This window comes from Nomascus leucogenys, chromosome 19 (genome assembly GCF_006542625.1).
Source record: "Nomascus leucogenys isolate Asia chromosome 19, Asia_NLE_v1, whole genome shotgun sequence".
Lineage (NCBI taxonomy): Eukaryota > Metazoa > Chordata > Mammalia > Primates > Hylobatidae > Nomascus > Nomascus leucogenys.
The window spans coordinates 26452037-26474205 of NC_044399.1; the positions used below are offsets into that span (position 1 = coordinate 26452037).

Here is a 22169-nt window from a genome sequence, read left to right on the forward strand (position 1 = left end):
TATACACACACATACATACATACATACACACACACATACACACACACATACATACATACATACACACACACACACACGCACGTATATATATATGTGTTGCATCATTTTCTCCATGGGTGAAATTCCCATTTGATTCTGATTTCAAGGATCTAGGGGAGACAATGTCAGCACACCTGGGGTTGCTGTGCCCAAAACTGAATCAAGAGACAAAAGACAGACTGAAAAGACCTTCAGGTGTTAGAAGAAATTTCAAACTATAAACTCTGCCTTTGGGGGTTGACATTCCTTTGAGCATCTGAGGAATACTTGGGACCAGGGGTCACCAACCCCCAGGTCATGAACCAGTACAGGACCACAGAGCAGGAGGTGAGCAGCGGGCAAGCTGAGACCCCCTGGGCTCCGCCTCCTGTCTGATCAGTGGTGGCCTTAGATTCTCATAGAAGTGTGAAGCCTATTGTGAACTGCACATGCGAGGGATCTAGGTTGCACGCTCCTTATGAGAATCTAATGCCTGATGATCTGAGGTGGAACAGTTTCTTTCTTTCTTTTTTTTTTCTTTTTTTTTTTCGAGATGGAGTCTCGCTCTTGTTGCCCAGGCTGGAGTGCAATGGCGCAATCTCGGCTCACTGCAACCTCTGCCTCCCGGGTTCAAGAGATTCTCCTGCCTCAGCCTCCCAAGTAGTTGGAATTACAGGCATGCGCCACCACACCCAGCTAATTTTGTATGTTTAGTAGAGACAGGGTTTCACCATGCTGGTCAGGCTGGTTTCGAACTCCTGACCTCAAGTGATCCACCCACCTCGGCCTCCCAAAGTGCTGGGATTACAGGTGTGAGCCACCCTGCCCAGCCCTGAGGTGGAACAGTTTCATCCTGAAACCATCCCTCCCCATTCCCCACCACCACTGCCCCACCCCTGTCCTGGCCCGTGGAAAAATTGTGTTCCACAAAACTGGTCCCTGGTGCCAAAATGGTTGGGGACTGCCGCTTTGGACCCTTTCCACCAGAAACAGGAGACACATACAAGTCTATGCTTCTCCCCCCATTACCTGCTGAGATGGTCATTCAAAGCTCTGTTTTCCGCCTGCCCTCTGGCTTTATCCCTGTGCACAGTTTTGCATGGCATTGACACAAATCCCCTACAGTCCCCCTGCTAAAGAATTCTGCTCTGGAGGGACCACATTAGACGAATAATGCCTTCCTGCCCTATTACCCTGTTCACACATTCTCTACTATTTTAGAAGAGGGGGAGAAACTTCTCATTTCTTCAAAGCCTAAAAATGCCGACGGGTGGTTGGTTATCCATGAGGGATTGAGGGGGAGGCCTCGAGGGACAAGGAGCAGGACACAGGATGTGGTGGCACTGCCATTACCCAGAAACCAAGTTGGCCCACCAGTGGGTCTGCTGAGGAGTCCCCCCTCACTGCCCTGATCTGTGCCTGTGTTTCAGAGCCCTTGCATATAGGTCCTGTTTGGCGCTTCTGAATTGGTAGAGAAACACACACCAGATTCGACTGAAACACAGAGGGTGTGCCAGTGAGAACAGGAGAGAGCAAGGGGTGGACATACACACTAGACTTTCTTTGTTACTTAATACAAAGGAAAGAGCAAGGCTTTGGCTGTGGTCATAATACCAATAATTATCACCGCTATTATCTATTGGTTAAAGGTGGTGGGGCCCTGGGTCTATGCCAGGGGAGATGTTGCTCCCCAGGGGAAATTTGGCAATATGTAGAAATATTTTTGCTTGTCCCAACCTGGGGGGCAGGGCGGATGCTACTGGCATCTAGTGAGCAGAAGCCAGGGATACTGCTAAACATCCTGCAATGTGCAGACACCCCCACCATAAAGAATTACGCAACTCGGCTGGGTGCAGTGGCTCACACCTGTAATCCCAGCACTGGGAGGCTGCGGCGGGAGGATTGCTTGAGCCCAGGAGTTTATGACCAGCCTGTGCAATAAAGGAAGCCCCCCCCCCATCTCTGCAAAAATTTTTTAAAAATTAGCCAAGCATGGGCCGGGCGTGGTGGCTCACACCTGTAATCCCAGCACTTTGGATGGCCAAGGCGGGTGGATCACGAGGTCAGGAGATGGAGACCATCCTGGCTAACACGGTGAAATCCTGTCTCTACTAAAAATACAAAAAAATTAGTCGGGCGTGGTGGTGGGCACCTGTAGTCCCAGCTACTCGGGAGGCTGGGGCAGGAGAATGGCGTGAACCCAGGAGGCGGAGCTTGCAGTGAGCCAAGATTGCGCCACTGCACTCCAGCCTGGGCGACAGAGCAAGACTCCATCTGGAAAAACAAAAAAAAAATTAGCCAAGCATGGTAGTGCATGCCTGTAGTCCCAGCTGCTCAGGAGTCTGAGGTGGGAGGATCGCTTGAGCCCTAGAGGTGGAGGCTGCAGTGGGCCATGATCATGCCACTGCACTCCAGCCTGGGAGACAGAGTGAGACCCTATCTAAAAAAAAATATATATATATATATATGAATTATATAACTCAAATGCCAATAGTACCATGCGCAGAAACCCTAATCTAGGCTAATTTCCAGAGTCAAATCAGCCACTATTTCTCCTTTGCTGCAGTTCTGAGGTGGCTATGGAGAGAATACACCAGAAAACAAGGAGAGACATGACTTTGGGTTTTTATTTACTTTTGTTTCCTTGCCTTTTAATTAAGCCCCAAGTAGCATCCAGCAAGGAAGTGCCTGATATTGTAAGACCTAGAATTCTCCCTCACTGTGATCCAAGGTGGTTGGAGGTTAGTGCCTCTGCCCGGGCTTTGCCCCGAGCCAACCCCTGTGGGTGCAGTTGCTCCACGAGGGGGAGAGTATGGTGTGGGTATCCTTGGAGGAGATGGTGAAGTTTGATTTCCTCCTGTCCTTTGTTTCTAACAGCTGGAAGCTGAAGCCACTCATCGTGTTATCACCATTGCTAACAGGGTAAGTCCTCCGATCTCCACTGTGGGATTAGAAGCCAACCTCGGCCAGGCACAGTGGCTCACGCTTGTAATCCCAGCACTTTGGGAGGCTGAGGCAGGTGGATCACCTGAGGTTAAGAGTTTGAGACCAGCCCGGCCAACATGGTGAAACCCCATCTCTACTAAAAATACAAAAATTAGCTGGGCGTGGTGGCATGCGCCTGTAATCCCAGCTACTCAGGAGGCCGGGGCAGGAGAATTGCTTGAACCCAGGAGGCGGAGGTTGCAGTGAACCACGATCACTCCAACTGCAATCCATCCTGGGTGACTGGGCAAGACTGTCAATAAAAAAAAGAAAGAAAGGGAAAGAGAAAGAATAAAGAAAGAAAAGAACGAACGAAAGAAAGAAAGAAAGAAAGAAAGAAAGAAAGAAAGAAAGAAAGGAAGAGAGAGAAGGAAGGAAGGAAGGAAGGAAGGAAGGAAGAAAGAAAGAAAGAAAGAAAGAAAGAAAGAAAGAAAGAAAGAAAGAAAGAGAAAGAAAGAAGAGAAAGAAAAGAAGGAGGGAAGGAAGGAAGGGAGAGAGGGAGGGAGGGAAGGAGGGAGGGAGGGAGGGAAAAGAAACTAAAGGAGCCTCTACGATGCAGCCCCATTCTGCTCTGGGTGCCGGCACCATGTCTGGCCCACAGGACCCCAGAACTGTTTGCTGACTGAGCCCTGTCATGCCCACCGTCCTTGCATTCACCCTTCTTGCCACCAGCTTTCCATTCCACCCCGCCGAGCCTGCTGAAGCTCAGTTCATTGCTCACGTGTAAACTCAGTCCAGCTCCTAAACTCTACATCCTCCTAATGTGATAAGCAAAGAGAATCAGAATAATATCTGGGGAAACAGAATTTCCCAGTTGCACTGTAGAGCTCTGGCCGCTGGACAAGGACATTGTTTCATTGTCATGACAATAGTTATTTATCAATTACTTCCTGATGGAACTTAACCCAGAATAAGGAACGACCCAAACAACAAAAAGGCAGTTCCTTGCCTTTTAGCTCAAGCATATGCTCAGAGGAGTTAAGCCATGGACTGTGGTTGCACAGAGAAAAAGCTAACCAGTATTACAGTCCAGGTGTCCGTTCGCAAGGTCAGCCTTCTCTTGCCTACACTCTGAACCCTAACCCCCTTGTATTTTGTTCATCTCCAGGGTGCATTCTGTCTACTGATAAGCAGCCTTCAGACAGCAGGCATCGTAATTTTAGATAAAGAATACATGACTAACTCTAGGTCATCACGTTTATGAACAGGAAATTAAAATAGGAAAAAGAGTTCCCCCCTTTTAAATTAAAGTCATGGTTGTCAGATGGGAGAAAATATGAGGTTCAGACTTGACGGTCTTGAACTTCACAGGCTGGGCTTCCCGGTGGGCTCTGGTGCTGGAGGCCGTTCTCTGCCTCCCCCTATCATGTAGTTCCTGCAACCTCGCCCTGACTGCCAGCCCTGCATTCCCCACTTAAGGACTGTCACCTTGAGGGTGGGGTTGAGTGACGCACGGGGAGGCGCTGGTGCCAGGGCTGACTTTGCCGGGGTTATTCTGATGCTTGTGAAGTTTATGGGGCAACACTCCCTACTTCCCACTGTTTCTTGTCTTTAGACTCACTGTCCAATCTACCTGGTCAACGTGTCCAGTATCTCGGCTGGTGACGTTATCGCAGCTGCTAAGATGCAAGGTGAGTCTGTAGACTTGGCTGGACAGAGCAGGTCATGTGGAGGGACTGGAGATGGACGGGGCCCATCAGCCGTGCTCACTCCTGGCCCCGGCTCCTGAGACCAGGACCTGAGCCAGCCCTTCCCTTTCATCTGCCACCGTCTTCCTCAGAGCCGCCCTGTGCTATCCTGGCTTTAGTTTGCTAGAACATGAGCTTTCTCTTCTGCAAATTTGTATGCATAACAGCTTTACGGAAGTGTCTGTCACTTCTTCTGGGTCTGGTAAAATTTCCCAAGTTTTAGACCCACTCATTAATTAGTGTCTTTTTGGCCTCATAGATTTTACTAGCAGTTGCCTTGGCAACTAATATAAAATCCTGGACCAGTTTCAGTGGGCGTTCCAGGGGCTGTTTGGGAAGTCCCTAAAGAAAGTACAGTGTACGGGCCCAGCTTCCTTTCTAGCCTCCTGTAACCCTGTGTATGAGCCCAAGGGGCACTTGTATGGCTTCTGTTGGGGATCGCCTGGCAGTACCTAAAGGCTTGCAAATGCGTGGAGTCCAGCCCCGCCCCAGGTGCTGGTGAGGGCCTGGCAGCAGGAGAAACAAAGTCACAGTCACAAGCCTGGGGATACAGATCAGAAGCAAGGGCATCCCAGCCTTCAACTATAATCGATCAGAAGCAAGGGCATCCCGGCCTTCAACTCTATCACCCTCTAGATCCCACCGCCTGCCTCTCCCCTCACTGAAGCCCCTTGGAGGGTCTCACCTAGACTGTCGTCCCACCCTGGTGACTGCTCCCACCTCCTGTCTCCCTGTCCTCCAGCCCTGCTACGGCCCTCCCTGTCCTACCTCAACCATTCTCTTGAAGCTGCTCACAGCACCTGCCTGTCCAGAAAGCAGTCTAGACTGCTCTTTAGCGTGGCATTCTTGGCCTTGCGTGCCTGTTCACCCACCGTCAAGCTCCGTCTGCCAACAGCACCCTGCACACACCCACGCTCTGGCCAAACCAGACTCCTCAAAGTGCCACTTGGTCCTGCCGGGCCTCGGTGCCCATGTCCCTCTGTCCTCCTTTCCTAAGTCAGCAGGAGAATAGAGAAGCTCTCTAGGCTTGAACCCAGCTGTGCTCTCAAAAGCCCTATGAGCTTGGGCAGGTCCCTTCCTGTCTCTGACCTCAGCTCCTAAACCTATAAAATGAGAGGCGCACACCAGCGATCGCTCAGGTTCGGTGACTTCCTGGTTATGGTTCTGAACTTTCTTCTTCCAGGGAAGGTTGTGCTGGCCGAGACCACCACTGCACATGCCACACTGACAGGCTTACACTACTACCACCAGGACTGGTCCCACGCGGCCGCCTACGTCACGGTGCCTCCCCTGAGACTGGACACCAACACCTCCACCTACCTCATGAGCCTGCTGGCCAAGTAAGGCGTTTCAGCAGCACATTGCAGGGATGTGTACATCTTTAGGAAGACGTCATAGAGGGCCCAGGAAACAAATCTGAGCTAGGTTTGATTTCATTGTGCCCATAGGATGATTGTGCTTTTCTTACCTTCTCTGAGCCCGTCGGATAATTGCCATCCTATTGGGATTTTATGACCGCTTGATGTGGAGTGAGATCTTCTGAAGTGTAAGAGTGAAGAGCACATATAGAACTGTGAACAGTGGTTATTCGGAATTTCAAAGGACATTGATCTCTTACTCTAAAGCCCAGTGGGGAGCTGCAGAACGTGGCCTGTGACTTATCCTAGAATGTAGGGGTCCTTTCTGTTTCTTTTGTTCACCTCTCCCTCTTCCTGTTGCCTCCTGTATGCCCCTTGTCTGTACATCCCTCCTTCTGTGGGTTTCTCCTCCTTTCCTTCCCCTTTCCCTTTCTCTTCTGCACTTTCTCCCCCTTTCCTTCTCACACCCTTCCTCCAGATCTCCTTTCTCCAGCTCTTCTATTTCTGACACTGCTTTTTCCCATGCAATCCCAATCTAAAGGAAATGGTTTGATGAACAGTCTGAATTCAGCGGGACCCAGTCATGGAAGGGTTTTTATTTTATCCCAATAACTGCTTGCAGCTTCTTTCTCTCTCCTATTAACATTTTGGGGGCCGGGCGCAGTGGTTCACGCCTGTAATCCCAGCCCTTTGGGAGGCCGAGGTATGTGGATCACTTGAGGTCAGGAGTTCAAGACCAGCCTGGCCAACGTGGTGAAACCCTGTCTCTACTGAAAATACAAAAAATTAGCCGGGCATGCTGGTGTGTGCCTGTAATCCCAGCTACTTGGGAGGCTGAGGCAGGAGAATCACTTGAACCCAGGGGGCAGAGGTTGCAGTGAGCTAGGATCATGCTACTGCACTCCAGCCTGTCCAGTGACAGAGCAAGACTCCATCTCAAAAAAAAAAAAAAAAAAAATTGGGGGAGAAGACGTTGCTTTCTCTTCACTTTTGGATATTAAAGTTCCATCCAGTTTAAGACTCCATCTCCTTCCCTCCTGATCCCCAGCTCAGCTTGGGTTGGGGCAGGAGGACTAGGACAAAAGGCGAGGGGATTCTTCTCCATACCCAAGCATGCATCCCTCCCAGCTTGCAGCACTGGCAATGCCTCTGTGAACAAGGACCCGCACAAGGCAACTTATGCCTGGCCACCTTCTACACCATCTGAGGCCCAGAGGAAGCCTACACAGCCTTTCTGCTCCCTGTGGCTCCAAGGCAGGTCCATAGCCCATAGCCCAGGCAGGTGCCCACTGCTCTCAGCTCTGTTCTCCACAAGTGAACCTCTTGAAGTATGCCCTCCTTGTCTTCAGGGTGGACTGGTGGGGAGAGGGTATGGAAGCCCCACTCAACTCAGGAAAGAGGAGGGGAGGGAATGCCAGGACTCTCCGTCCTGCCAACCCCTCAGTTTCCCTCCAAGGATCTCACTTTCTAGACCTGGGGGGTGGGAATTCGCCTCTTCTAAGATGGTGCAGGGGCAGTGGAGGGAAGCAACTGGCCCCACTGAAGGTGGATGTCTTAGATAATAAGGTGCTTGACTCATCCATGTCCTTAACTTTCAGTTCTGGTTGCCAACCACTGGAAAACTCCCACTCCCATCCCATTATGTTCAAAACCTAAACAGAGCTGGGGGTTGCGGGGCTTAGCCAATGTAAGTGGAGTGCCATGGATAGGGGCGTGGGCGAAGGTGGCCTCTGTGGAGAGCAGTACGCACCATGGCATGGGGATGGTCATTGTATTCTGTCCCATAGCCTTGGTGGGTGCCAGGCGGTGGCAGCTCTTACAATATTTACATATTTACATTATGTAAATAAATATGTAGGGTAAAGATGAAGAGAAATGCTAGATCAGCTCTTACTCTTAAAAAATGCTTGTTTTGGCTGGGCATGGTGGCTCGCACCTGTAATCCCAGCACTTTGGGAGGCGGAGGCAGGCAGATTACCTGAGGTCAGGAGTTTGAGACCAGCCTGGCCAACATGGTAAAATCCTGTCTCTACTAAAAATACAAAAATTAGCTGGGCGTGGTGGCTCATGCCTGTAATCCCAGCTACTCCAGAAGCTGAGGCAGGAGAATCGGTTGAACCCAGGAGGCGAAGGTTGCAGTGAGCCGAGATCGCACCACTGCACTCCAGCGTGGGCAACAAGAGCAAGACTTCATTTAAAAAAAAAAAAAAAAAAAAGCTTGTTTTGAGAAGAATCAACCTCCTTTTCATCATCAGCAATACAATAAAAGAAACAATTACCAAGACTCCACTATAATAATGTGGGCTTGGTTCCAAGGTCAAGAATCTTTTGAAACACCCCTGCTTGCTACAAGCAAATTTACTGAAAGAACAAAAAAGATAATAAGTGCTTCAACCCACCCAAATTACAGCGCCCAAACCCACACAAATTCAAATAGACTGGGGGGAATAAGTATCATTGAATAATTTAAGTTTTTATATCTAGCCTACTTTGTCAAATGTATTTTAATTATTTAAATTAATTCTATTTAAGTAGAAATGTAGTTTTTGTGTTACGAGAATAGTCTGAATCCCTTTTTAATCAGTGCATATTTTAAATGGGTGCTACTTTATAGGATTTGGAGCCTAATTTTAATATTTTAATTATTTATAGAAATTTATGATGACTATAATTTTGCTTTTGTAACACATTATTGGTTATAATTTATATGATGCAAAATACTTGATAGAAAATCCAGACACCAATTATTATTCCCATAAGAAAATATGAGCTGCTTCCTAATTATCTACTTTAGGATATGATTTGTGATTTGTTAGGCTCTACAGGAATAAAAAAGTACCATCTATAGATATAACTATTTGTCCTTTATTCTGGCTTCTTTGTTTTGTTTTGTTTTTTTTTTTTAGACAGGGTCTGGCTCTGTCACTCAGGCTGGAATGCAGTGGTACAACCTCCTGAGTAGCTGGGACTACACGTGTGCACCACCACGCCTGGCTAGTTTTTTGTTTGTTTGTTTGTTTGTTTGTTGAGCCAAGGTCTCACTCTGTCTCCCAGGCTGGAGTGCAGCCTCCCAAAGTGCTGGGATTACAGGCGTGAGCCACCCTGCACCACCGTGCCCAGCCTAATTTTTGTATTTTTTCTATTTTTTCATCATGTTGCCCACGCTGGCCTCAAACTCCTGACCTCAACTGATCCACCCGCCTCAGCCTCCCAAAATGCTAGGATTACAGATGTGAGCCACTGCGCCTGGCCTAAAATCTGGCTTCTTAAAGGGACAAGAAATTTTTTCATTTGATCATATAAAATTTTACAGTACTTGGCAAAGCCAGTCATGTTTTAAACTTTAAATGGTTTGGATGGGGGCTTCCTATCTCTCAGATTCACGGCAGCACTGAGAGAGCTCAGAGGGCCTCCTAGAATGTAACTGCCGTCATTCACGGCTGCTTAGCGGGCACCTTTGTGTAGGAGCCTTTTCAGAAAGCTGGGTGCTCAGGAAGACTTGCTGGTTAAAGAGCAGAAGTTGAGCCTATTGCTCTCAGGGTCCCTGACCTGCCCTTCATGACTGCAATGGGCATCTTCTGCCCTTAGCCCTGCTCAGGTATCCAGAGGGCCCCTCAGGAGAAAGGAAACCCTAAAGATTCCATTCATCTGTCGGGGCTTCTGCAGGTCCAGAGAGTGTGGGGAGCCTTGGGGCTCTGCTGGAGAATCTCTTGCAAAGAGTCTCTGCAAGGGCCAGAGCAGCCTCTTTGGCCCAGGGAAGGCCCAGCCTACTGCACAGGAAGAGCGATGCATCTTCAACACGGGTTTGGCCAAAGACATTAGTCACTGGGCGGGAGCTGAGACTGATAAGCCCTGCCAGGTCCCCTGTGGAGACAGCCCTATGGAGCTAACTGGCCATTGTCTGAGAGCCTTAAGAATATGCTTCCTCACCTGGTCAGATAATGCTTTCTGCCCCCAGAGTCCCCTGGAGTGGGCATCTTAGATGGCCCACAGGCACTCACAAGGCTCTGGAGCCTCTTGCAGAGTACAATGGGACCCCTGCCCCTGACCTTTGGGGCACCCACAGTGTGGTCCCAGCAGTCATCCCCTCCCACACCTGACCCCCCTGCTCCAGCCAGGCCTTTCCCTGCCCCCTTAAAGCCATTTCCTCCTGAGGTTGCCCTGGCCTGGTTTGCATGGGCATTACCTCTCCTCCGCCCCTCACTGCCTCTGAGCCCTTGGCCTGCAGAGATCTCTGAATCCAGGCCAGCTGCCTGCCTCCCTCATTGGGCAGAGGATCTGCTGCCATGAGCCCTCTCTCCCTGTTCTTCCCTACGTCTTCTCTGGCCCAGGAGCCCCTCGAGGGCCTGCCTGTGCCTTCGCCACCCACAGCCTTGGATGGAGGATGGCTTTTTTTTCTTCTTTTCAGACAGAGTCTCCCTCTGTCCCCCAGGCTGGAGTGCAGTGGGGCGATCTTGGCTCACTGCAACCTCTGCCTCCCAGGTTCAAGCGATTCTCTCACCTTGGCCTCCGGAGTAGCTGGGATTACAGGCACCCACCACTACACTCAGCTAATTTTTTTGTATTTTTAGTAGAGACAGGGTTTCACCATGTTGCCCAGGCTGATCTTGAACTCCTGGCCTCCAGTGATCCACATGCCTCGGCCTCCCAAAGTGCTGGGATTACAGGCATGAGCACCTGGCCTGAGGACAGCCTTAATATATGTGTGAGGACCATAGTCATGAATGGCATTGGGGAAGAAGTGAGTGACTTGCATACCACTCTCGGTCTGTTAAGTCAGGCTTCTAAGAAGCTCGTCCCTCCTTCCCCTTCTAGGCCATTAGAATCCCCACATCCAAGGAAGGCTAATGAGTCCAAGTATTCAACAAAGCTTAACATTGAACTTGTGAATGCTTGTTGCCAGCAGGTTGGGGTTGGAGAGCTGATGAGAGGGAATTGGTGTACAATTCCATGACAGTAGAACCACCTCCACCATCTCACTTCAGCTAGACTCTAAGTTCGGCTTTTCTCTGCTATCTTCACTCTTAAACATTGCTATCCCAAGGCTCTCACTGAAGTCTCCTGTGACACAGTTAGACTGTGCCACACTCATTCTGTAGATGAGTAAACTGAGGTTCACAGAGATGCAGTAACTCATGAGAGGCCACATGGCCTAAGCGACAGAGCTGAAATTGGAGTCGGCTTTGCCTGGTTCCCATACGGAGGATTTTCCCTATATCTATCCTCACCCTCTAGGTTCCTCACCTCTCCTCCCCTTACTGGTCACCTCCTTTTCTCTACCCAGTGACACTCTGAACATCGTGGCATCAGATCACCGGCCTTTCACCACAAAGCAGAAAGCTATGGGCAAGGAAGACTTCACCAAGATCCCACATGGAGTGAGTGGCGTGCAGGACCGCATGAGCGTCATCTGGGAGAGAGGAGTGGTATGTTTCCTAGAGCCCCGCCCCGATCTGATCCCTGCTCTAATCCCCGTTTCATCCCCGTTCTGATCCCTGCTCTAATCCCCGTTTCATCCCCGTTCTGATCCCAGTAAGAGTTTTCACTCCTCAGATCCTGTCAAAGAACGTTCTTAGAAGGGCTGGTTCAATCCCAGCTCTTTGTTTCACTCAAAAACAAAACACAAAAAGTATTTCCCCCGATTAGAAAGGTAGTAAGACCTATTATGGAAATTTGGAAAATACAGAAAAGTATAAGAAAAAAAATCCTCTTAATTCCATGCCTAGGAATTAAACTGCTATTAACATTTTAGTATATTTCTTTCATTTAGTTCTGTGCATGTACTGTACTTTTTTTTTTTTTTCCTTTTTTGCTATGTTGCCCAGGCAGGTCTTGAATTCATGGGCTCAAGCTATCCTTCCACCTCTGCCTCCCTAAGTGCTGTGATTATAGGTGTGAGCCACCACACCCAGCTGTACATTATTTTAATAACTGGCTTCATATTTTTTTCTTTTACCAACTGCTATACTAACCAGGATTTTTTTTCTTCATATAACACTATACCCTGAGTGCCTCCCTATATCAGTAAAAATTCTTTAAAAACATCTTTTTTAATGGCTGAATGATATTTTCTCCAATGAAAGCACCATACTTTATTTAATCCTTCCCTGATGTTTGGGACTTTCGGCTGTTTCTAATTTTTGCACTTACAAATAATGCTGTGGAGAACCTCTTTGTTCATGAGTGTGTGTCAGCATTTCTGATTATTATTATTATTATTATTTTAAGACAAAATTTCTCGCTCTGTCACCCGGGCTAGAGTGCAATGGCGCTATCTCGGATCACTGCAACCTCCGCCTCTCGGGTTCAAGCAGTTCTCCTGCCTCAGCCTCCCGAGTAGCTGGGACTACAGGTGTGCGCCACGATGCCCAGCTAATTTTTGTATTTTTTGTAGAGACGGGTTTTCACCACGTTGGTTGGTCAGGATGGTCTCAATCTCTTGACCTCGTGATCTGCCCATCTCGGCCTCCCAAAATGCTGGGATTACAGGTGTCAGCCACCGCGCCTGGCCTCTGATTATTATTTCTGATTATTTCCTTAAGACAGCATCCTAGAAGTGGATTTTTAGGCCAAGGGATGTGAACATTTTTAAGGCTCTTGATTTGATATATTTTGTCTAATTGCTTTCAAAAAAGATAAGAACCAGGACTTCATTTGAATACCACCTGTTCTGCACATGAAGAATAAGTATTTTTGGTCTTGATCTATTCAGATTAGATTCAAAATAGTATGAGCCCCAAAGAGATTTGAAGTTCTCAAGACTAAGCTCATGGAAGGCCAAGGAGATGGCTCAGGAAATCCCCTTGAAGACAGTCCATAGTACTCTCATGGGTGGGGCAATAACATGTTTTTCTAGAGCTTATATAACCCTTTGAAAATATCACCCTTAGTAGATGAAGAGAGGTTCCTGACTCATCCGTGTGGGCACACGAGCAGAGCTGGTTTTACAAACAGGAGGCAGATTTGTCCCTGTGCAGGAAGCCTGAATGGAACCACGGCCACTCACCATAGTTACTGGGTGAAAGGAGAAAGGAATAAGTGAGCAACTGGTACCCAGCCAAGCAGGCTGGCTCATCTGAGATGGTGCTCACGGCCTTGTCCCTTTGTGACCACTGTCCTGACCATCTAAGCCCTAAGTCCATGGGCCAGCATCAAAGGTGACCAAGGGTTTGAGACCCACCCCCAGAGCCTGGTTGACTTGACACTTTCTGCAACATTTCAGGTTGGAGGAAAGATGGATGAGAACCGTTTTGTGGCCGTTACCAGTTCCAATGCAGCTAAGCTTCTGAACCTGTATCCCCGCAAGGGCCGCATCATCCCTGGAGCTGATGCTGATGTGGTGGTGTGGGACCCAGAAGCCACAAAGTAAAGTTTGTTGCTCATCCCCAGGGCTAGAGGGGCTTGGGATTTTGAAGAGGACTTGCATTACAGATCTCCAAAAGCATATAATTTTGCACTATTTCTAGCAAAATATATGGCCCTGGCTTACAGTTGGCCGTCTTCTCCCTCCATCTTCACACAGTCTTTCTTCTGTGTCACACATGTCTGGTGTGTCCGTCTCCTCTTCTTATAAGGACACCGGTCAGATTGGATTAGGGCCCACCTATATGACCTCACTTTATCTTAATGATTACATTAAAGGCCCTAAATAGTGCCATGTTCTGAGGTTCTGGGTGTTAGGACTTCAGCAGAAGAATTTTGAAGGGAGCCAGTTCAACCCATAACAACCAGCCTTTGGGACTCACCCCTCCCATGGAGCTGTGACATTTTGACCTGTCCTCAGCGCTTTCTTTCCCACCATTGCCTCCCCACCAGGACCATCTCAGCCAGCACGCAGGTCCAGGGAGGAGACTTCAACTTGTATGAGAACATGCGCTGCCACGGCGTGCCACTGGTCACCATCAGCCGGGGGCGTGTCGTGTATGAGAACGGCGTCTTCATGTGCGCCGAGGGCACCGGCAAATTCTGTCCCCTGAGATCCTTCCCAGACACTGTCTACAAGAAGCTGGTCCAAAGAGAGAAGGTGAGGTGGGAGGAGGAAGATGCAGGGGTGTTGGCGCCCCCTGCCGGGGAACATCCTCCATGACTGTTTTAAATCTCAAAGAGATGTTCACTCCAGTTTTCGACCCAATTCCATTGCCCTCTCTCCAGCGTTGAGAGGGGAGTGTGCAGCAGGGCCAGGGAACGCTAGAGTCAGAAAATGCTGATTTCTGCTCCCTGTCTTTGATTACCAAGTGGCATTTTAAGTGGTCAGGCAGCAGGGGTCCTGAGTTGCTGAGGGCACAAGTGGGAAATGTGAGTGTGTGCGACCGCTGAGCTCCTCTGGATACGCAGGCTTGGGGTGGAGGAGGTGCTGGGGGCTGGAGATGCTGCTTTGGCTCGGCTCCCTCCCACTCTTGGTGAAGCAAGCGGGGGTAGAGCTGGCATTTGCAAAGCATTGTCTGAAGCACAGGAGGAGCAGGCACCTGAACACGGGAGGCCCACACTGCTGGCACACAGAGCACACGAGAGGGCTCAGAGCTTTCAGAGAAACCAAGGACCCTTCTCTCCCAGAGGCCAATGAGTGAAGAAATCCACTGTCAGGTCTGCCGTGGAGGCGCAGGCTTGGGCTGCCTGAATGAAGAAAGCGTGACTTTCGTGATCGCAGGGCTGAATCCAAAAGCAAACTCAGGGTCTCTCACTCATCACACTCAGCTAATGTTTATTTTTTTGTACAGACAGACAGGGTTTAACCGTGTTGCTCAGGTTGCTTTCAAATTCCTGGGCTCAAGTGATCCGCCTGCCTCGGCCTCCTAAAGTGCTGGGATTACAGGCGTGAGCCTCTGTGTCCGGCCCAATAACACTTTTTAATACGATGTAGGACCATAAATGACCTCTGCAGTAATAACTGCTCGTAATTCTGTGTTGCCTCTCATGTGCCAGAGCAGTTGGAACAGTTTTACACGTATTAATTCATCTGCTCTCCTGCAACTCTCTGATGTAGGTACTAGTATTGTGAGCACAGAAAAGTAACTTGCACAAAGCCACACAGTTTACAAGTGACAGAGTTGGGACTGGAACCTAGGCAGTCTGGTTGTAGACTATAGACTCCTAACTCTACTGCCTTTGTGAGTACAGAATTAGCTAGTATTGCTACTGGGGGCCTCTCGTCTCCAGATGGGGCTGTGTTTAGCCTCTGTTTCCTCAGAGTTGTCAGACCAGTAAAGGGTGTGGCTTCATGGGAGCCTAAGGTGGGGAATAACGTTGTGCTGTGTGGGAGGGCGCTCTCTAAAGTTGACTTCTGGTTGGGCATGGTGGCTCACGCCTGTAATCCCAGCACTTTGGGAGGCCAAGGCAGGTGGATCACGAGGTCAGGAGTTCAAGACCAGCTGGCCAAGATGATGAAACTCCGTCTCTACTAAAAATACAAAAATTCGTCAGGCATGGTGGCAGGCGCCTGTAATCCTAGCTACTTGGGAGGCTGAGGCAGGAGAATCATTTTAGGGGGGTGGAGGTTGCAGTGAGCCAAGATCTCACCACTGCACTCCAGCATGGGCGACAGAGTGAGACTCTGTCTCAAAAAAAAGAAAAGAAAAGAAAAGAAATTTGGTTAAAGTTGACTTCCTCAGATGTCTACCTTCTACCTCGGTGAGGCTTCCACCAGTGTTGAGGGGGAGCCAGTATCTCTCCCGTACACATGCATGCACACACACGTGCGCTCACATACATGCACGCATGCACACATGTACACATATGCACATGCTCTTTAGGAGGTACGAGAAAACTCCAGCCCCTGGACTCAAGGTTTAAGAAGCCTTGGTCACTTGCAGTGATTTGGGTCTTGGGCAGAGTGGCAGTGTCTGATGTCCCACCGGCCCCCAGGGAGGCCATGGTTGTATCACTCAGCTCTGATGGTGTTGTCCTGTTCTTCTGCTCTTCTTCCATCCTTCCCTAGACTTTAAAGGTTAGAGGAGTGGACCGCACTCCCTATCTGGGGGATGTCGCTGTTGTCGTGCACCCTGGGAAAAAAGAGATGGGAACCCCACTCGCAGACACTCCTACCCGGCCCGTCACCCGGCATGGAGGCATGAGGGACCTTCATGAATCCAGCTTCAGCCTCTCTGGTAAGAGTCAGGCGGCCACGGGAGGAGGACGGGGGTCCAGGAGAAGTGGCCCACCCAGGCAGTGGGACTTACGCCTGCTTTTCTTTTGTGTCCTCTCCTCCCTCCCATTGCCTATTTCCAGGGATGAGTGCTGGTTTGGATATTAGACTCACACAGACATTAGTGGAGACAGGAGGGCTGTCCTGGTGCCTGGGCACAGATGCTCTAATAGGCCATGGCCCACCTGGGGCTCTCCTCGGGGTTTCTAAGTTCAGATATTTTTGTCCCTTGAAACATCTTGAGGGCTGTGCACACAGTGGGTGCTCCAGAGATGCCCTGAGCTCAGAAGAGTCAGCCCTGTCTATGGTTCACGGGACTGCACCCACCAGCCCTTCGCCCGCCCCAGTCCACTCCTCACCAGCCTCTCTGCTCCTTCTGCTACCCCCCTCCTCCTCTGACCTTCCCACACCTGTCTCCGCCTTTGCCCCACCTTCACCTTCTTTTTTACCAGGAATTGTATATATTTTATTAACTTTAAGTAAACTATTTTCTCTCGACTTCTGATGCCCAGTTTTTTCTCTTATCTTTCTGTCCTTTGGATCCTGGCCCCAGTCCTTCTACGGAATCTCTGGCTTCCTTGAGGGGTCCGATCCCAGTTCTTAAAGCCACAATCTGCAGTTTCCCGCCGCCCCCGCCCCCCCCCCCCCCCATCACCATGTGAGCCACGGGCTCATAAATGATGACCCTCAGTGGAGAACAAGCAGAGGCTGTAAGATGCCTCGGGCCTCCAGGCGGCTTAGCTGGGAACTGTCACCACCACTTGCAGGGGGCTAGGACCCTGGGTCTCCCTGAGCACAGCTGAGCTGTCTTCAGGCTGCCTTCAGGATAAGCCCAGAGAGAGACCAAGCACCCACTCAGTAAGGGCTGTGCTGGGATGGGCACAGCGAGAGGTGCAAGACCCTGGTCCTTCCACCCACAGCCTGGAGTTTACTGGGGGAGACAAGCCCCATACACAAACCGTCCTGCTGTGAGAGCAGAGGGCTAAACCAGAGGGATGCCAGCGGGGCAGCGCCTGCCTGCCCAGGCTCCTGGTGCCCTGCTTTGGGCCAGGCGCAGCTTGTGGCAGAAGAGATGATGTCCCTGTTGGAGGTGCTGGTAGCCCATGGGGTGGGGTCCTCTCTCAGGACCAGTCTCATTGCTGAGATGATGGCTCCACTACTCTGAGGGCCACTGCCACTCCCACCAGTGACAGGCCATGAGTGGAGTCAGAAAGGGACCCTGGCATGGAGGACTTGTTCATGCACACTCAGGTCTTGCCAGTCCCGGAGGCGTGGACTCCCACCACTGCCAGGGCAGGGTCCTTCCTCCTGCAGCCAGACCCACGAGAGGCACCAAGAATCCAGAGCTGCAGGGCGCCTGCTGACCAGCAGCCTCCTCCTCTCCTGCCTTAGAGCCAAGACTGGGCAGAACCCCCACTCAGACAGCAAACATCAGGCGGCCTGTCCCCTCCTCTCCACCCCAAATCTTGTCTGTTCTAAGCAGGCCAGGCTGAAGAATGTCCCACTGGGCTCTCCGGGGCACTAGACCCTCCTTTTCCTTCCCTTTGTGTTTTGTTTGTTTTTGTTTTTTTTCCAATCTTTCTCCTGTATAGACCCTCCCTTTGTAACTAAGTCATGGGATTTCAAGATGCGGGGCCTTTGGGCTGTGGTTCTTTCATTTTCCAAAACAATGGCATACCCTCATTTTTCTCTCTCGCTTACTCACTGAGGCATATGTACAAAGGCCCACGTGCCAACAGGCCGGCCGATGACCTGCATGCACGAGAGACGGTATGCCCAGGCGTGGGGCAGTGAAGTTGGCACAGTGGGCAGTTAATAATGTAGGCTCTGAATCAGGAAAACCTGGGTCCAAGTTCAGGCTCTGCCACTTACACACTGCAACACGGGGCAAGTCACTTAACTTCCCTGAGCCTCGGTCTCCTCGTCTGTAAAATGGGATGGAGTGGCTGTGAGGATTCACTCAGGCCGTGCACACAGTGAGCCTCCAGGAGAGGGTGGCTGTGGTTTGTTAGCAGGCACCAGAGCCCAGCTCACTCTCTGTGCTTCCTTCCCTGCAGGCTCTCAGATCGATGACCATGTTCCAAAGCGAGCTTCAGCTCGGATCCTCGCTCCTCCTGGAGGCAGGTCGAGTGGCATTTGGTAAAGGCATTGCCCAGCCCCCCCAGTGAGGACGCACCGCCGCCACCAGCCTGCAACTCTCCGGCCACAGCTGCAGGGGCAGGAGAGGCTGGGCTGGGCAGCACACCACCCAAGGGGGGCCCCAGGACCCATGGAGCCCTCCCTATGTCTGCAAAGTGATTCACTGTGCTTCGAGCCAACTCTAACAGGCACTTTGAGATGTGTTCCTCCTGCTGTAGTCCTTTCTGCCTTGGCCTCGGCGGGCTTTTCTGGGGCCCAGGAAGCCCACACTATGCACAGAGCCCAATGCATAGAGCCCTGGCCAGCCCTTCCTCTCACTCCTGCCTCCGCTGGCTTTGGGAAAGCCCAGACTTTAGTGCCCTGCCCCCTGGCTGACTGGCCAGTTGTTCAGAGCACTTTAGCAGATGTGTTTTCAAAGTAAAGGCCTCCTCCCCCACCCCTTAGGCCCTGTGGTGACATTTCCCAAGTCAGATGTCAGCTTCCCAGCCATGCCCAGGACGTCCCATCTCCCCCAACCCACCTCTGGCCCTGTGTAGGGGCAGGGATGGGGGTGGCTGGGACTCCCGGTGCCCCTCGCCAGCTTCTCCTGCGCCTTGCCCACACCCTCCAGGGGTCACAGGCCCAGAAGGGTAGCTGGGCAGGGATCGAGGCTGGTGCCAGGCGCGTGTAAATGGTTTTGTTTTGCACGTTTGGTTTGCGCAGTAGTTTGATTTGACTTGTTTGTGCATCCTGTGAAAAATAACGGTGCTTGTGTCACTAGCATAGAATAGCAACGGGAATAGATGTGGTCCTTAGGAGACGCTGCACTCGACACCAACCAGACAGCACAGGGCAGGGGCGGTGGAGGGGGCTGGGCCCACAGGCCTCTCTTCTCCCCGCCTGGGGTCTTCCGGGCTGCCGGAGGCCCAGGCCCTTTCCCCTTCTCCTCCCCTCCTTGTCTAGTTTCCCACATTCCAAAAGGGGCCTGGGATGCTAGCCCCGGAGATCCAGCCCTTCAGGAAGCAGGTGTCCTTTCCCCTCTCTGCCCCGATCACTCCCAGCACTCCCCCTGCCTTCCCCTGTCTCCGCCTGCCACCACACACACACACACACACACACACACACACACACACACACGGCTTCCTATAACTTCTTGCTGCTGGACAGACTCAGCGCTCCTCCTGTGTGACTGGCAAAAGGCCTCATGCCTGCTGAGAGAGGAGGAGTGGGAGAGGGGCTCGCCAGACACCAGAGAGGGAGACCCCAGGCGCACAGGACCTGGCTGTCAAACCCGCATTGCTGCTCAGGTGCCGTGATCTCCCGTGGTCGGCACTAGCCCTCGCCGGCTCATGGCCTCATCTTCTCCCCTGTCCATCCAGGTGGGCCCTCCCTGCTTCTAAAGCCCCACAGAAGTTCCCATGGAAACACTAGAGGCCAGGTGTCTCCTTCCACCTCCAGTGATCTGGGAAGTGACCCAGCCGCCTGCCCTTGTTAAGCCTTGTCTGCCCCGTGGGAAGTGACTTCATGTTGCACATGTGATTTCAGCCCCCAAGGCTTGCGCGAGGCTTCTGGACCCTCAGTTAAAGGTCAGTCCCTGGCCGGGCGCGGTGGCTCATGCCTGTAATCCCAGCACTTTGGGAGGCCGAGGCGGGTGGATCATGAAGTCAGGAGATTGAGACCATCCTGGCTAACACGGTGAAACCCCGTCTCTACTAAAAATACAAAAATTTGCCGGGCGTGATGGCGGGCACCTGTAGTCCCAGCTACTGAGGAGGCTGAGGCAGGAGAATAGCGTGAACCCGGTAGGCGGAGCTTGCAGTGAGCCAAGATCACGCCACTGCACTCCAGCCTGGGTGACAGAGTGAGACTTCATCTCAAAAAACAAACAAAAAAGTCAGCCCCTGCACATCTCTGTAGTGCTTTTCATATATTCAAACCACTTCCATATATGACCTCTCACTTGGTCCTCATGACAATGGAGCACTTATTCTTCTTCCCATTTTACAGATGAGGAAACTAAGGCCCAGAAAGTTCAGGTCCTCTGACCCCAGAAGTGTCTGTGATGACCCTCCCAACCTTGGCTATCTACCCCAGCTGTGGAGAGGAGGTCTGGGGTGACATCTATTGTAGATCCCACCTGAGAGTTTAACCAATGAGAAGACTTACTTTCCTGGTAGGCAGCCTGCTTTGTTTTGCACAGGTAGATAGATTTTTTTTCTCATCTTTCTTATAAACAACCTCATGCACATTCTGTGTTTGAGCCAAGACTAGTCACCACGGTTGGGGGCTAACCGTGCAGTGTGAGCTGCGTCCACACCTTCACTTCTCCCTTCACTCCCCCTTTCCTCACTCAGGGGCTGAGAGGACAGAGGTGGTCAGCCAGGGAGCAGAGGTAGCGAAGGGGCTCATGGCAAGTGGCAGCCATTGGAACAGGGGTGAGGACCCAGGCCTGGGAAAGCCACCAGGGATGGGGGAAACCGTGACACTGCCTCCTGGTGCAGTGCACACCATCTCTATCCCTGTCAGCCCTCACTGGGTCACGGGCCTTGGGCAGATGCCAAAGAGCCCAGCAGCAGCGGTGGTGGCCAGCTGGGCAGAGCATCCTTGCTTGGGCTAGGAAAGCTTTACCTTCTCTGAGTGCCTCCGCCCGAGAGATGCGTGACCCGTGGCACCAGGGAACCACATCTTGGAGTGGTCCACTGTAGGCCATCCGCTTCATCCACCCCCAGTCCTTACATAGGCCCTACCCTTGCCCGGGAGCTTCTAGATGGAAATCAGAAAGAGGTTCAAGGAGCTGAATGAGCGGTCAGCCCCCACCATGCACTCCTTGCCCCATGCAGAGCTCCAGCCAGCTTCGTCACCAGCCCCACTGGCTCCTGGTTGGAACAAAAGGGTCTCTGGTTGCACTGAATGCAGCTCTCAAACTGGTCTTGTACTTGCTGAATAAATACTGTTGTTCTTGCCTTAGCTGCTCTCTAGGTTTGTGGGGTTAAGTTGCCAGAAAATTGTGCTACTGTGTGTGCGTGTGCGTGCGTGTGTGTAGTGCTAGGAGTCCACAGTAGGTCTCTGTCAAGCCGATGTCGTGATGAGGGCTTTTCCTATACTGACCCAGAAGCCACAGAACCACAAGGAAACCCAAACCCCCTCCAGCTGCTGAGGCGCAGGCACAGCCTGGGGTCGGGATGGAGCCTCCAGCACCCCAGCACCCAGGTGACTTCCCCACTCCCCTGTAAATGTCATGGTGCTAAGACTGTGTCAACCCCAAGACGACACATGGTCCTGTGCTTTGGCCACCGTTTGAGGCAAAAACTAAACAGCCCGACACGTTGTGTTCTGGTGCAGGTTTGTATTAAACTGTAGCTACTTCTCACTTGGACTCTGTTGTGTTTCTTCAAAGAGGAGGGAGTTTGGCAGAGATCTCTTCTACGGTGGCTGGGCAAGGCTTCAGTTGCTAAGAAAAGGCAGCTTTGATTTGTCTCTCCTATTGGGTGGCAGCTCACTGGGAGGCCTATGCAGAGACTGGAATTTTTTTTTTTTTTAATTCTGAGAGACAGGAGCCCCATTGGTGCCAGATTTCCAGGGAGAAGGTTGCCAAATTATCTGAAATAATTAGGAGGAAGAATTAGATGCAAAAGGGAAAAAAACTAGACTCACTCCATCTACCTGTAGTCACCTATTCTCTTGGCTACCATTTTGGAAGCCCATAGCCACCTCTCCACTTGGCAGAACCCTTGGCTGATGGAATGATGGCCTCATAAAAAAAAAATCACAAGACAAAGAGCTGTCCCAAGGCCAATGTGCCTTTGAAGGACCTTCCAGCTGCTCTCCGGCTGTCTAGAACCCCACTTTTGGGGTTGGCCC

At 51.1% G+C, this 22169-nt stretch overlaps 1 protein-coding gene across 1 annotated transcript in view; it reads left to right on the forward strand.

Moving 5' to 3' along the window:
• The window catches only part of DPYSL5 (dihydropyrimidinase like 5), a 100191-nt gene extending 78513 nt beyond the window's left edge, over positions 1-21678 (forward strand). The window contains exons 6-13 of the mRNA XM_003270619.3: positions 2896-2940; positions 4559-4634; positions 5875-6031; positions 11334-11475; positions 13272-13414; positions 13865-14072; positions 15984-16152; positions 18248-21678. Coding sequence (XP_003270667.2) covers positions 2896-2940; positions 4559-4634; positions 5875-6031; positions 11334-11475; positions 13272-13414; positions 13865-14072; positions 15984-16152; positions 18248-18333 — 1026 coding nt within the window. The 3' untranslated portion in view covers positions 18334-21678. The remainder of the gene's footprint in view (positions 1-2895; positions 2941-4558; positions 4635-5874; positions 6032-11333; positions 11476-13271; positions 13415-13864; positions 14073-15983; positions 16153-18247) is intronic.
• Positions 21679-22169: the final 491 nt, after the last annotated feature.